The sequence below is a fragment of the Phalaenopsis equestris genome, unplaced genomic scaffold (genome assembly GCF_001263595.1).
Source record: "Phalaenopsis equestris unplaced genomic scaffold, ASM126359v1 Scaffold000002, whole genome shotgun sequence".
NCBI classification, from domain to species: domain Eukaryota; kingdom Viridiplantae; phylum Streptophyta; class Magnoliopsida; order Asparagales; family Orchidaceae; genus Phalaenopsis; species Phalaenopsis equestris.
The window spans coordinates 66704529-66718387 of NW_018164444.1; the positions used below are offsets into that span (position 1 = coordinate 66704529).

The 13859-nt window shown below is 37.8% G+C and overlaps 1 protein-coding gene across 1 annotated transcript in view; it reads right to left on the minus strand.

Moving 5' to 3' along the window:
- LOC110033500 (probable voltage-gated potassium channel subunit beta) overlaps positions 1-9964 on the minus strand; it is a 16100-nt gene extending 6136 nt beyond the window's left edge. Inside the window, exons 1-3 of the mRNA XM_020737504.1 lie at positions 9293-9964; positions 3615-3758; positions 2021-2185 (exon numbers count right to left, since the gene is read on the minus strand). Coding sequence (XP_020593163.1) covers positions 2021-2185; positions 3615-3758; positions 9293-9856 — 873 coding nt within the window. The 5' untranslated portion in view covers positions 9857-9964. The remainder of the gene's footprint in view (positions 1-2020; positions 2186-3614; positions 3759-9292) is intronic.
- Positions 9965-13859: the final 3895 nt, after the last annotated feature.

Here is a 13859-nt window from a genome sequence, read left to right on the forward strand (position 1 = left end):
GCAGTCGTTCTTTCCTTGACGACGTTGTGTGCAACGGACCTCGATAGGGTCAATCGAATAACCCCCAGAACTTGTCGATCCAACAGATTCCATTCAGTCTCATCCATTCTTTCAGGTCTTTTCCCCAATAACGGAAGATGAAGTTTCTTCCCATAGAGGTAGTCATCTATCTGCATCCTCCAATAACCAAAATCTGTGCCATCGAACTTTTCGATCCCTGAAATCTTCACTTCGTCTGTAGCCATTGGCTCTGATACCAGTTGTTGTGTTAACTTTGAAATTTAAAACGATCGACGACGAAGTGAAAAAAAAAAATGACACGAGAAAAATCACACCAGAAAAGAACACACAGATTTACGTGGTTCGGCAAATTGCCTACATCCACGGAGTTGCAGAGGATTTTACTAATTGAGGAATTTACACCATTTGAACACAATAATAATTGTAGGAGAAAGTCTCACTTTCTCACTCTCTTCTTTTCTCTACACCGAGATACACCGAAGAGCACACCTTGCGATTCTACTGATTCGTATCCTTCAGCCCGTAAGTCTTCTTCCCCGTGCTTTGCGATACTTCCTTCACCAGCAAACCAACGCAGAACAGAGGAAGAATGAGGGAGAGCCGAATCTTGCTTTTCTTTACACTTGAAGTTCTATCCAAGAAGCCAAGAAAGAAAAAAACCATTCCAGCATATTTCGTGAAGAGAAAATAAAACCACTTAAATATAACCACCTGCAAGTTGCACTTTTTATCAAATGTAACTTCCTTTCCTTCTTTAATGGTGGCGGGACCCACCTTCCTTAGGCACAAGCAAATAGGCGGGAGTAGTTACAGAAATGGCAAAAAAAAACATATATATTTATTATATTATAACTGGGCTCCACACTCAACACTATCTATCTAATTCTTCTCAATTTCTCAATCCTACCACTCCATTATCTTTTGCCATCAATGGCTAAAGGCGAAGCTCGCGAAAGTAAAAGGAACAGGGCGGAAAGAGAAGAAAATGAGAGTAGTGGAGTTATTTGCACGTCGATATCCCATTGTTGCCTTCTCAAGAGTGTGGCTGAAGTAGGAGAAAGAAGGGAGTTTTGGATGTCTTTGTATGCTGCCTTCCCATGAGTGGGGTCGAAGAAGGAGAAAGAGGGGAGTTTTGGAGGTCCTTGTTTGTCGTTATTCAATCATTGCCTTCCCAATTCGTTCAGACGGTGGAATGGTAGGGAAGAAGAATTGAGAAGAATTGGGTGGTATGTACATAATATTAAAGTTATGGATGTTAGAAATGAAATATATCAAGAATTGGGTGGTATGCAAGTAACTCCCTCTAAAAGAAATTACAGTATTTAATACTTAATTTTAAACAAAATCCGTTTAAGAAAAAATCTTTCATAGATTCATGGTAAGAGTTTTCCTAGGAAGAGTTAAAGCTTTGAGGGAAAGCAGCAAGAGGGAAGTTGAGTGGTGGGAAAATTAGAATAGGAAGATTTACATATATACCACTTAATTTCTATGTATTTACATATCTAATTTACATAATTTACATATCTAACATTTAAACTTCAATTTTTACATATATGCCCTTAATTAAAATAATTATATTTTTTAAATGAAATGAAAATTTTGGGTGGTAAAGATGTAAGAAGTAAGATTTAGGTGCTAGAAATGTAAATGCCCCCAGAAGATATTGCCCTGATTCAAATATTGTTTACGTGTGCTGCACAATTCATACATTTGATTTGTTTTTAAACCCACAACATGCTCACATAAAATGAGGTTCATTTAGAAAACTACAAATTAAATTTCTCTATTTTTCTGGAGATTTTACCAATCGTCAGTCATAAAATTTTGTTTAAGGCTGTTCATCAGTTTCTTAGAGTACTGAAACATGGTATGATGCAAGTGAATTCACCCCTTAAATAGATAATCATAGAGTTTTTTACAAGAATAACAATTAAAAATGAAACTAAACTGTTATGAAATTAAATACTGAGTTCGGGTGTTTTATGAAAAAAATAATTACCTGGCTCTCCTTGGTTGCACCAGTAATGACAGATGAAACATTCGGATTTGAAGCGCACCAAGCAATAGAAAGTTGAGCTAAGGAAACACCTAACTCATCTGCAATAGGCTTCAATCCATTGACTTTGCCCAGGACTTCATCAACAAGAGATCGATTAGCGAGATTCTGTCGGAACATTATCATAGTTAGATAACGATAATAGTAGCCCTTCTCAAACTTGTTCCAACGAGGCTGTAACTTAACCCACGAAGTTTCCATTAATGGAGGGTGTAGGGAGGGGTTGATAACACCCAATTCCTATGTATTTACATATCCGGCATGTAAACTTTAATTTTTACATCTATACCATCCAGATCTTTCATGTCTTATAAAAATATCCCAATTTTGATTTTTAACAAGTGTACACATTTTCATGCATAGGTAAGGCGGTGATATATGTAAATATTGAAGTCTACGTGTTAGATATGAAAATAGAGAGGAATTGAGTGGTATGTATGTAAATCTTCCAATTTTCTATTGCAGTGCACAAAGACCATTTTAGTGACTCAAACTGATTTCTACTAAACCGCAACGGAGATAAGCACTAGGCCACAGCCTGCTAGTATAAGCATTTTAGCAACTCAAATCCACTGAAAGTAATCAGTAATGGATGTTAAAAAATGAAAACTAAAACCATTTTGCTAGCATCCTACAATAAGTGGCATAGATTCAGTTGATCAATAAGAAATATCCTTACATAATGGAGAAAAATTTGCGTCCGTAATACGTACGCAGCGCTGCGTACGTCGGGTAGGTTACGAGAATGGGATTAAGGGTTATATCTGCGTTATACCCCCTGTAACTTTCCTATAACCTACCTATAACTAGTAAGTTTCGCACTTCTATTTTCATATATTTGTATGTTACAGGTAGGTTACAGGTAGGTTACAGGTAGGTTACAGGCAGGTTATAGGAAGGTTTCAGGAGGTATAACACGGATATAACCCCCAATACCCTCCCTATAACCTACCTGACGTACGCAGCGCCGGGGCACGCCTCATACGTCTTACGTACGCAAATTTTTCTCTACATAATGGGACAAATATGTAAGAAGAGTTCTCATTAACCTTTCAAAGGCTTCCAATATGTTAATTGAAATGTTAAGAAGAACTTGACTGTAAAAAATAAGGAGCCTCAAAAAAATAAATAAATAAATAAATAAAACCTAATATAATTGCGTGTAATGCCATCAACCATATCTAAATTTTAATTGTCATAGAAGACCATTTTAGCCCCCCTTTAAATTAGTTTAGGATTAAATTGACGTTTTTATAGACTCTAGCACTAAAATGACCCCCCACAGAGTTTTGACACTTTTTCTCCATATTTCAAAATCTGGCCATGGAAAATAGATTAAAATTAAATATTTAAATTTTAACTGTTTCCAAAAAGGTTATAAGTTCGAGGCAGGATAGCAACTTAGTAACGTGTTTAATTATCACAAAATTCAGAAGTGGGGGGAAAGCTGGATCGCCACGTTCCATCAGTTTAAACCAAAAAACATGTCTATATAAAAAATTAATAGAATGGATGAAGTTCCTCATGAAATCATTACCTTGTAATTATCCAGAGCAAACCGACTGTCAGGAGGAATGTTTCCCTTGTTATATTTACCAGTAAGCACACCCGATGCTAAAGGACTCCAAGTGGTCAATCCCAAACCATAGGTACTGTAAAGAGGAAGGTACTCAAGTTCCACCTGCATCAAATAAATAAAACTTGTCAGAAATACTCTTGAAATTAAAGCTTTAATCTTGACAAACCAGGAAACAGATATCCCTTCTAGTTCCCAAGAGCAATGCATGAAAAGATGAGGAGGCAAACACTCCAGAAATTTGAGTTCCATCAAGAAAGCTAACCCCCAACACTAATTGCAGTCTGAATACTAGCAATGAAAAAGATAAAAAAAATAAATGACAAACTAATGTAAAAAATACTGACAAAGTAAATGTCACACAAAATAGTGCAAGTCAGCTTGCATATGCCGTGTGTGTGCATTTATTTGAGTGTATGTGCATGGAAAAAAAAAATGTCATGTAAAATAATCAAGTGGCCGTGATGAGCTAGCAAAATACACTAAAAGATATTACATTTGGCAATCAACCAAAGTAAAAATTCTCAAACAATAATTAAAATTTCAGAATAAAAAAAGGCATTCTACTCATGGATTTTTTATAACTACTAATACCACGATGTACCAACTCATGGATATTTATATTCATAGAGGATGGACATCCTACACGGCAGACTAATAATATAATTGTTAAACTATATATCTATTCCATAAGATAACTCGATTGACTATAATGAGAACAGTGAACTATGAATGTCACGTCATGCAAATTAAGGCCAAAATGCCTCGATCATGCCCAAGGTCAATTAAAATAATGCTTATCCATATAATGGATGACGCGGGGCTCATTCCTGGTTGAACTGGTTGGGAGGTTGAACTGATTCAACGGGGATGGTTTAGGGGCTAGCGGGCCCCTTTCTATGGGATTAAGGTAGTTGCCCAAGGGGAGAGACTCCCATTAGTTATGTATTATTATGTGTGTGTGTGTGTAAGTGTGTGTTATTTTCTCTGCTCAAGGTTCTGTTTTTTCTTCAGTTTCTCTATCGTTGGCTTCTTCTCCCTTGCTAGGTTTGTATCCGAGGACAAGTGGTGCTCTGGCTATATCCTATTCAAAGGTGTAGGTTATCTCCTCATACTCCCTCTCCTTTCGTCCTCCCTTGCTTGTCGCCGACCCTTCCAGCCCTCCCCAGCTTGCCGTTGCCCTTTGAGGCCCCTCCTACTTGTTGTTGAGCCCCTTCCAACAATCGTCTGCCTGTTGTCGACCCCTTCCAACAGCCAACTGCTTGTTTTTGCCCCTTCCAACCACACACCTGCTTGCTTTCGTCCTTCCAACCCCTCTCCTATTGGTTGTCGCCCCTTCTTGCAGCCTCCCTGCATCCAGTCAGCCCCTCCCTGCTATCCCTTTCCTTGTCGTCGCATACTAGTTATCCTCCGCTCAAGCTCTTGCTACCACCCAGTCATCAACTATCCCACAATCATTGTCAACACCTTCCCAACACCGTTAGTTCAACCCTAGTTAGTTATTTGTGTGTGTGCCTTGTTATTTCTTATTTCCGTAGTTTGTTTGTAACAACTTATTTGCATTTCAACAACTATATCAATGTTTTGTTGTGGTTTTGGGTTAGCTCCAATATCATTTGGTATCAGAGCTAACCAAACCCTAATCTTATCTTAAGGTTTCTAGCATTCATCATACTTCCACCCCCAAAATACCCTCTTCCATTCTCACAACTCCAAACCATAACCTTGTTAGCAAGGAGACACATGTTGAAACTTACCTGGGAAGAGATACAATGAGAGATCTGTCAGATTCAACAAAGGCTTGCAGAGATTGATGACGGGACCCAAGGAGAAATTACACTCGACCGTGATACGGATAATCGAAGAGGAGGAAGAGAAGAGAATGAGAACCCCGTCCATAAGGAGGACTTCAGTGATGCAGAGAACAGACCACGACGCTTAGAAATTCATTATCAAAAGAGGCTGAGAGAGTAGGCAACGTATTGAGTACATAGAGATTTTGAAGTGAAAGTTGATCTACTAGAGTTCAAAGAAGGGATGAATCAAGATGATTTTATTGAATTATTGCAGTCAATTGAGAGAATCTTCAAGTACAAAGTGGTGCTACGAGACAAGAGAGTGAAACTCACGATAAATAAATTGAAAAAGAGTGCTTTTATGGTTGAAATATTTGCAGATGCAAAGAGTGAGAGAATGAAGTGAGAAAATTACCAGATGGGAGAAGATGAGGAAGAATGTGCAAAGGAAATACTCTAATCTTCACTACAGTCGAGATATATTTTTCAGGCTCCATCTACAACAGTGGAGGAGTTTAAGGCACAGTTTGAGCAGCTTCAGATGAAATGTAAATTAGTCGAGCCAGAGGAACATACTATAGTAGGATATTTGAAAGAAATGAAGCCAGTTATCAGAATCATTGTTCAACTGCCGCTCTACTTGACATTGAGAGATGTTCAAACCTTGGCATTGAAGGTGAAAAGACGACAAAAATAAAACAGAAAATTGACCTCATTTAGATAACCACCTACAGGTGTAGCTACCAACAAGATTACATCTGGAGTTGGGAAGACTGGACAGAGGAATCACAAGACAGATCTTAGTGAAAAAAGCCCAACAAGAGTAATACGCCTATCAGAAGATGTTTTAGGTGTCACGGCTATGGACATATAGCCTTGAACTTCCCTATGAGTCGAGGAAGCGAGCGAAGAGGAAACAACGAAGGATAGAGATGAGGAACATCAATTCTAGGGAGATGAGAGAGAGATGCTAGTAATAAAGAGGGTCCTGCAGACTGAGCTGAAGAAGGAATATTCATGGCAAAGGCATAGCATTTTCCACACCAAGTGTACCGCAAGAGCGAAAATCTGCAGCTTGATTATTGTTAGTGGGAGTTATGAGAATGTGATATTTACTCTGATGATGATGAATTAGGATTTGGCCACGTAGAAGCATCCTCAACCATATTTTCTTATCTAGTTGAAAGAGGAAATGGAATGTGCATGAATCAACAGTGCTTGCTTGAGTTTTCTATTGGAGATCAGTTATAGAAGCAGATGTGGTGTGACGTGGTACTCAAGAACGCTTGTCATATTTTGTTGGAGAGGTTCTAGTAGTTCGACCTCAAAACCCAATATGATGGGTTTAAGAACACTTATTCATTCAAAAAAAATGGAAGACACATGACGGGAGATCACAGAGTAGATGTTAGTCCCACGACCCATTTTATACAGTCAATACTAGAGGTTTCAATGGCAATGGCTTTGGTCATGTTAGAAGGAACTAAGGAGGAGATTGAGATATCAAAGCCTGTACAGCATTGCTAACTAATTTTCAGGATGTGATGCTTGATAACCTTCTAAAGGGGTTTCCACCTCTGAGAAGTTTAAAGTTTACTGAATTTAACCAGCTTACTCACTTAAACACTATTCATTGCTAACTAACTTTCAAGTCTCTACTCAATTTAAAAAGTTTAAAAACATCGAGGATGTGAAAACCGAACTAAGCATCGAACCGGAAGAGGTAGAGGTTCAAAGTTCAATTATTCAACCAAGTTTCAACCAAAGGTTGAACCAAATAAGGTAATACATATTTCAGTTATTTTAATATAATTTAAATAATAGAATAATAATATATTAATATCATTTTTATTGATTCAACGAATAATATTTTAATTTAAGACAATATTTTTTAATATTTCAAATAATATTCTAAATAAAAATATTTAAAACATTATATTTATCTTTTTTTTTTAATTTAAATATCTTATTTATGTTCATCCAATCACAATTAAAAATAAAATTGAGCTCTTTAAAAACCAGATAGGTTCTTTGGTTTTCTAGTTTAACCTTAATTATAATCGGTTCAATCCCGGTTCTACACAAAAATGGATTTGAACTTGGACTGAATCGGTTGAATGACCGGTTTACAGTTGAACAAGTCGAGCCTACAGATCCGGTTCGGTTTTTAAAACCATGAAAAACATTAAACATTGATTTTCATGTTGACATAAATAATTAAAACTTTTTCTTTGATCTTTAATTTAATTTTGACTAATCAAGATATCTTGATCAATCATTTGACCAACTTGATGTCATCAAATAAATTTAAAATATTTATTTAACACCATTCGTCTAAGAGAATCTGTTCTTTACAACTAAATACTGAGATTCCGCATCAACCATGGTTTCTATTTCTTAAACCAAGGTTTGTTTCTTTTTTTTTTAGGAAGAAGTTGAAGGCCTAGCATGGTATATTAAAAATAAAACATAAAAAAATTAATGAAAAGCCAACATTAAAAGATATATAATGATAATCAGGCTGGAAAATACAAGTCTTGTGAATCAAACTAGCAATATTTAAAAAACTGAGATGGACCAGTTTTGATGATTTTTTCAAAGTAAGAAATGTTGACTCCCCGTTTACTGTTTTGGATGTATATTACTTCAACAATGATTCTAATTAGCAATTGCTCTTTTGGCATAGTTGAATTTTGAAAATTTTGATTGTTCTTCTCATTGCAACTGTCACGGAAATCACATACTAGATTTCAAAAAAGATATCACCAAGGAAGTTCTTCAAGGACGTGGAGGGATGATTTTTGCATGGAGTTTGCAAGTTTTAGCCACTGCATCACTGATACAGAAGCTACATTTACATTTAAAGAATAAACGTTCATTTGTTTCTAGAGTTGATTAAGCTTATGAGATTGTTGGTTGTTTATATTTTAGATTGAATGTCTGCCAAAAAATAATATTATAATAAAGTTTGGCCAGATTGTGACAAACAAACCATAGAATTGAATGTAGTAGAGCAATCTTAATACCATAACCCTGGAAAAAACCACTGAAGAATCTTCTTAGGTGAAAATATGGCATTTACATAGCATAAAGTATCTTAGAAAAAATATGCTCCTTAGAATTACAAAACAATCTGTATAATTGTGTCCCAGATCGTGTTCATAAACATTTGACACCTAGGATCACAAATATGAAGACCTGGACTCCTTCTCTCTCATGGATCTATGGAGCTTCAGAGAGGATTTTGATGGCTCACAGTTTAACAGTTATATTGTCATTTGCAGGCTTGAAACCAAAAGGAGATAGATAAGCTTGCCTGAGTTATAATATATTTGACCATAACAAGTATATCTTGTTCCAGAGTGCAAGTAATAATTAACCAGTCTTGGACGCTCATCAAACAACTTGTAAATTGCTCCAAGTCTCTAACCGAAACTCATCGCTACTTTGAAGTCTTAACTCCCCAGCTTAACAAATTTTCAAAAATATAGAGATACTTTTTCGAGTACCTCGACCCTACAGATTGATGAGATATTAAATAGGCACCTAGGTTTTCAGAAACACATCCACGAAATATCGAAGACAAGCATTTTGCTTGAATAAAGATTACTATTATAAGAAATCCTAAGTTTCAAGTATTCAAGCTCTCTAATAAGTAAGAAGTAGAGAACTATCACTCTAGACACTACTTCTGCCATCATCACAGAACACCTTGATCGATCGATTACCATAACAAAAACATCACTTCATTATCCCAACTGGAACCAGCCAAATATAAAAACCCTAACAATAACCCTTAAATCAAGCGTGCATCATAAATAATAAACAGTTGGAAGGAAACACCTTGTGGCGAGACAGCAGATTGTACTCCGGCTGCTCGACAATCGGTCCAACCAGATCAAGCCTTCCAGCAACCGCGCACGCTTCAGTAATCTGCTGCGCCGACCATTCGCTCGTCCCCCAATAAAACGACCAGCCTCGATCAATGATATGGTTCATAGCCCTCACCGTTTCCTCGACGGGCGTTGCTGGATCGGGACGATGACAGTAGATCACATCGACGTAATCCATGTCGAGTCGCTTCAACGACGCCTTGGTTCCCTCGACGATGTGCTTACGCGAAAGTCCCTTGTCGTTAGGGCCTTGTCCACCCCAGAATATCTTGGTGGAAATCACCAGTTCGGAGCGCTTCCACCCAAGCTCCCGTATGGCTTGCCCCATGATCTCCTCGGCTCGACCATTCGCGTACACCTCCGCGTTGTCGAAGAAGTTTATGCCGTGGTCGCGGCAGCATTGGAGAAGGGATTTGGCTTCCTTTACGTCGAGCTGGTTACCGAAGCTCACCCAAGCTCCATAGGAGAGCTGGCTTACCTTGAGACCTGATCTGCCGAGGTTGTTGTACTGCATTTTTTAGGAGATGGTGGATTTCAACCTTCGAGTTAGAGGAAGTTCTCTACTTTCCCTGGTTTGCTCGCCGGAAAGAAGAAGATGCGAGAGACATAAGAGAAGTGCGGCATGCGCGGCACGTGAGATATATACTGAGCTGGAATGGAAAGAAAAGGATAGCTGGTGGCCAAGTGCTACTATTTCAGGAAATTTTACTTCTAATTAGTTCATACTTAATCGAGCGTAGCCCTCTTATTTTAACTTCTCCTTGTCGTTTTATTGATCTTAATCCTATTTTTAATTGTAAGAGCTTTATCTCTTTTAACCTTATTAGTTCTTCTAATTTTTAATTTTTTATTTTAATTTCATCAAAAAATCTCATTGAATGTCATGAACATAAGCCAAAAGGAGGAGATGTGTGCACTCCATACCACTGTAAATAATATTTTTTTACATTCTAAGATAATACAGAAGAGGATAATTTTTCAATGTTATGTAAAATCTCAAAATTTTTAATCCCCTATTTACATTTCCTTTGTAAAAATAGAGGAAAAAGAAAAATATATAAAGAGATTTTAAAATTACTCAAATTTATCAAAATTCAGCTCGAGTATGCGCGCGCGCAACCAGCCCCAACACGATCCCAATGACTATGTGCCCAGCGACTTCGCGCATACACCAAACCGCACATGCATGTTCACCCACCAGCAACTGTGTGCCCTTCCTTCACCTGCAAGCGAGCGTGCTCGACCATGACCGCTCAAAGAAATTCTGATCTGCAAACACACATCTTGTTGGTTTGCCTTCCAGTTCATAGTCAGTATTGCTAGTAATAGTAGTAAGTACAGGTCATTTTTAACACCCTGTAGTACCTGAGGTTTTCTTCTGGCATTTCGGACTAAATTTAATGTATTCATATGAATATTAAAGAGTTTCTAGAGTCAGGACTCATCAAAGGAGTTATGTATTAACACAAAAGGAGCAATTGCATCTCACATTTCCTTGAAGATCATCATTTTGTGTACACAATTCTTCAAAAGCTTAAGATATATTTTCAACAAATCTTATTGCGACAATCCAACAAGTTTATAGTTAAAATTAATGTCCCGATAAAGAGAGCCTGATGAAATCAAAATTGGCTTTATCCTAGTCTAATAAAACCCAGATCAAGCCATTTAAGCACAATTAGAAGTTTTGGATGGTCAATTGCATAATCAAATGTATTCCAACTTTGACAAGCTTGCAGTCAAATCGAGCGTCTCGTTAAACTGAATTTAACAAGCCCTATATCACCCAATTATGACATTGTTAACACACCCAAATACTCAAAATATTATTCGATCAAAGAAAACACTCTCGATATTATTCGATCAAAGAAAACACTCTCGGCCGTCCAATGGAGTCATCTAGATTCATGCAATATTTACAGAGGATGTCACTCACAAAATATATAAATAGATCCTCACTTCTTTTATGAAGGAGGACCTGGACCTAAATGAGAAAGTTGAAGGAGCTCCAAGCCCTTGAGAATTCTTGAGCTCCACCATTACCAGACCAGCATCGACTAGACGACATCACTGCTGGATCACCATTGTCACTGTCCAGCCACCACTATCAAGCCGCATTCATTGCCAGACCACCACAGCTCGGTCACCATTATTGAGTCACCATCGCAGCTAGACCTCTATTGTTTGTCCATCGTCGGACCACCGTTCTGCTACCAAACCACAGCTGCCTGGCCAATGCGATTGATCCCCAACCATTGGTGGACCATCATTACCGCTACATAGTCAACGCTAGATTATTGTTACTCAAACACAACAATCGAAGCATCGTTGCACGACCATCACTGTCATTGGACCATCACCATCGGACCGTCAACGAGTAGTCGTCGCCACCACTGGACAACTATCGCAACTCATTACCACCACCGTCGAGTCGCCGCCGTCAAGACATCGCTGCCCAGCCTACACCATCCTCGTTAAAACCACCATTGTCTGACCATCTTCTTCTGCTTGCCACCACCAATAAACCATCGTCGGATCACCATTTTCGCCATCAGACCACCATCTTCCGACTATCTCCACAACTGAAACATCGACACTCGATCACTATCGTTAGACCACCACTGTCATTAGGCCACCACTGGAGCACCATTGTCGCCACCAAACCACTATTGTCTGATCGTCATCATCGTCAGATCACCGATGCCCAATCTCTACTAATATTGATGTCGGACCACTACTGTCATCCTAAACTACCATTGTTGCCATCACCAAACCTTTGTTGCTCTACCATTATCGCCATTGTCACTACTACCTACATTGACATTAGAATTTTTTGCACTTGATCTCAACTGTTAGTTTTTTTTTTTTCACAACGGTCGGGGCACCGTCAATCACCGTCACTTAGTATTTTTCGTCATTTCCCTAGTGAAAGTCACATCCCATTCATTTGAAATTGCTTCTCAATATTTAAGGTCCGATAAAGTTTTGTGATCCATGTGGATATAGTAAAATTATTTCAAATGGGTCATACCTTGTGATTTTTGCCCATTAGGTTTTCTGCATAAAAATTTCATTTGTATTTTCTATCAAATTTTTTTACCCATGTGTGTGATAGTTTCTCGTACAATACTTAAACATTAATATATCGCTCTATTGCTATAATTTAAGAGCACACAACATACATACAAAAAAAAGAGGGGAGAGGAGAATTACAACTTGCTTGATTGATTCAACGATTGCGAGGGAGAGATGAGCGATGCTCTAAGCTTCATCCTCCTTAAGTCGAGAAGGAAGATGGTTAGGCGTGTGCATGAGAAATCTTGACGAGGAAGGCGGTGAACGAAGGAAAATCGTGAGATTAGCATATGAGAAATGTGTGAAAGTGACGAATCATGAGTTTGTCGCAGAATAAAAGGAAGATTACACGACCTATGGCTAGGGTCGGTTGCAGCTGGGAGCATGAAAGATTGTGTCAATGAAACAATCAAGAAAACGGTTTGGGAAGGAGGCAAAGCTCACGATCTAGAAAGATGGGCGGTGCTGGATTGTGGCATGGTGTTAGCAAAGGAACTTTGGGTTCTTACAATTTAAACATTATCTATACCTTATTCAAATGTTATTCCAATCATATTTAAAACGGTGTTCTACCTATGATCAAGTCATGCTTGAATCATAATCAAATTATGTTAGATTCATTTTTGTGGCATGATCAAACCATTTTTTGAATAATGATAAAATGTTCCTTAACTCTGCTTCGAAAATTCTTTAATTATTTGCAAATTATGTTTGAGCCAATTTTTAATCTTTTTGTGGCAAGATTATAGTCGAGTCATGCTAGTTGATAATAAGATATCTGAAATAATTGTGGGTTTGAAATTCAAGTGGGGATAACATATTTAAATCTAAATAATCAAACAAATACTATAATTAACCTTGAGCCCGCTCACTCAAGGCAATATATAGAAAGTTCATCGTTGATATGCCACCAACATTAAACTTTGATAAAAAGTCAACTGGAAGTCCGATTTCAGCAAACTTATAGTCAAATTGATCAGCTCAATGAGACTGACACTATGATACAAAAATTGATCTAATATGAGTCAAATCAATCCCCAATCAAGGCATTAAACTACATTTGGAAGCTTTCTGAGCATATTTGGAAGGTCGAATGAATGTCATATTTGGCGAGCTTATAGTCAAATCAAATATTTCGATAAGAATAATCCAACGAACCCATAATCACTCAATTTTGACATTATTAAGGCACTCAAATGTTCATCAAACTCCATTTGATCAAAGAAAGTTCTCTGAACCGTTCCATTAAAATGGTTCATATTTCTGAATTAATTGCACCCTAAACTCTATAAATAGAGCCGCCCCTCTCATGAGGGAGGAGGAGAGCTTGAAGTCTAAAGGAAAACTTAAAGCCTGAAGAAGAACTTGAAACTTGGAGAAGCTGAAGTCCAACACACATCGTAGTCGACTGCCACTGACTGCTGCCTACTACCTTCTGCCAC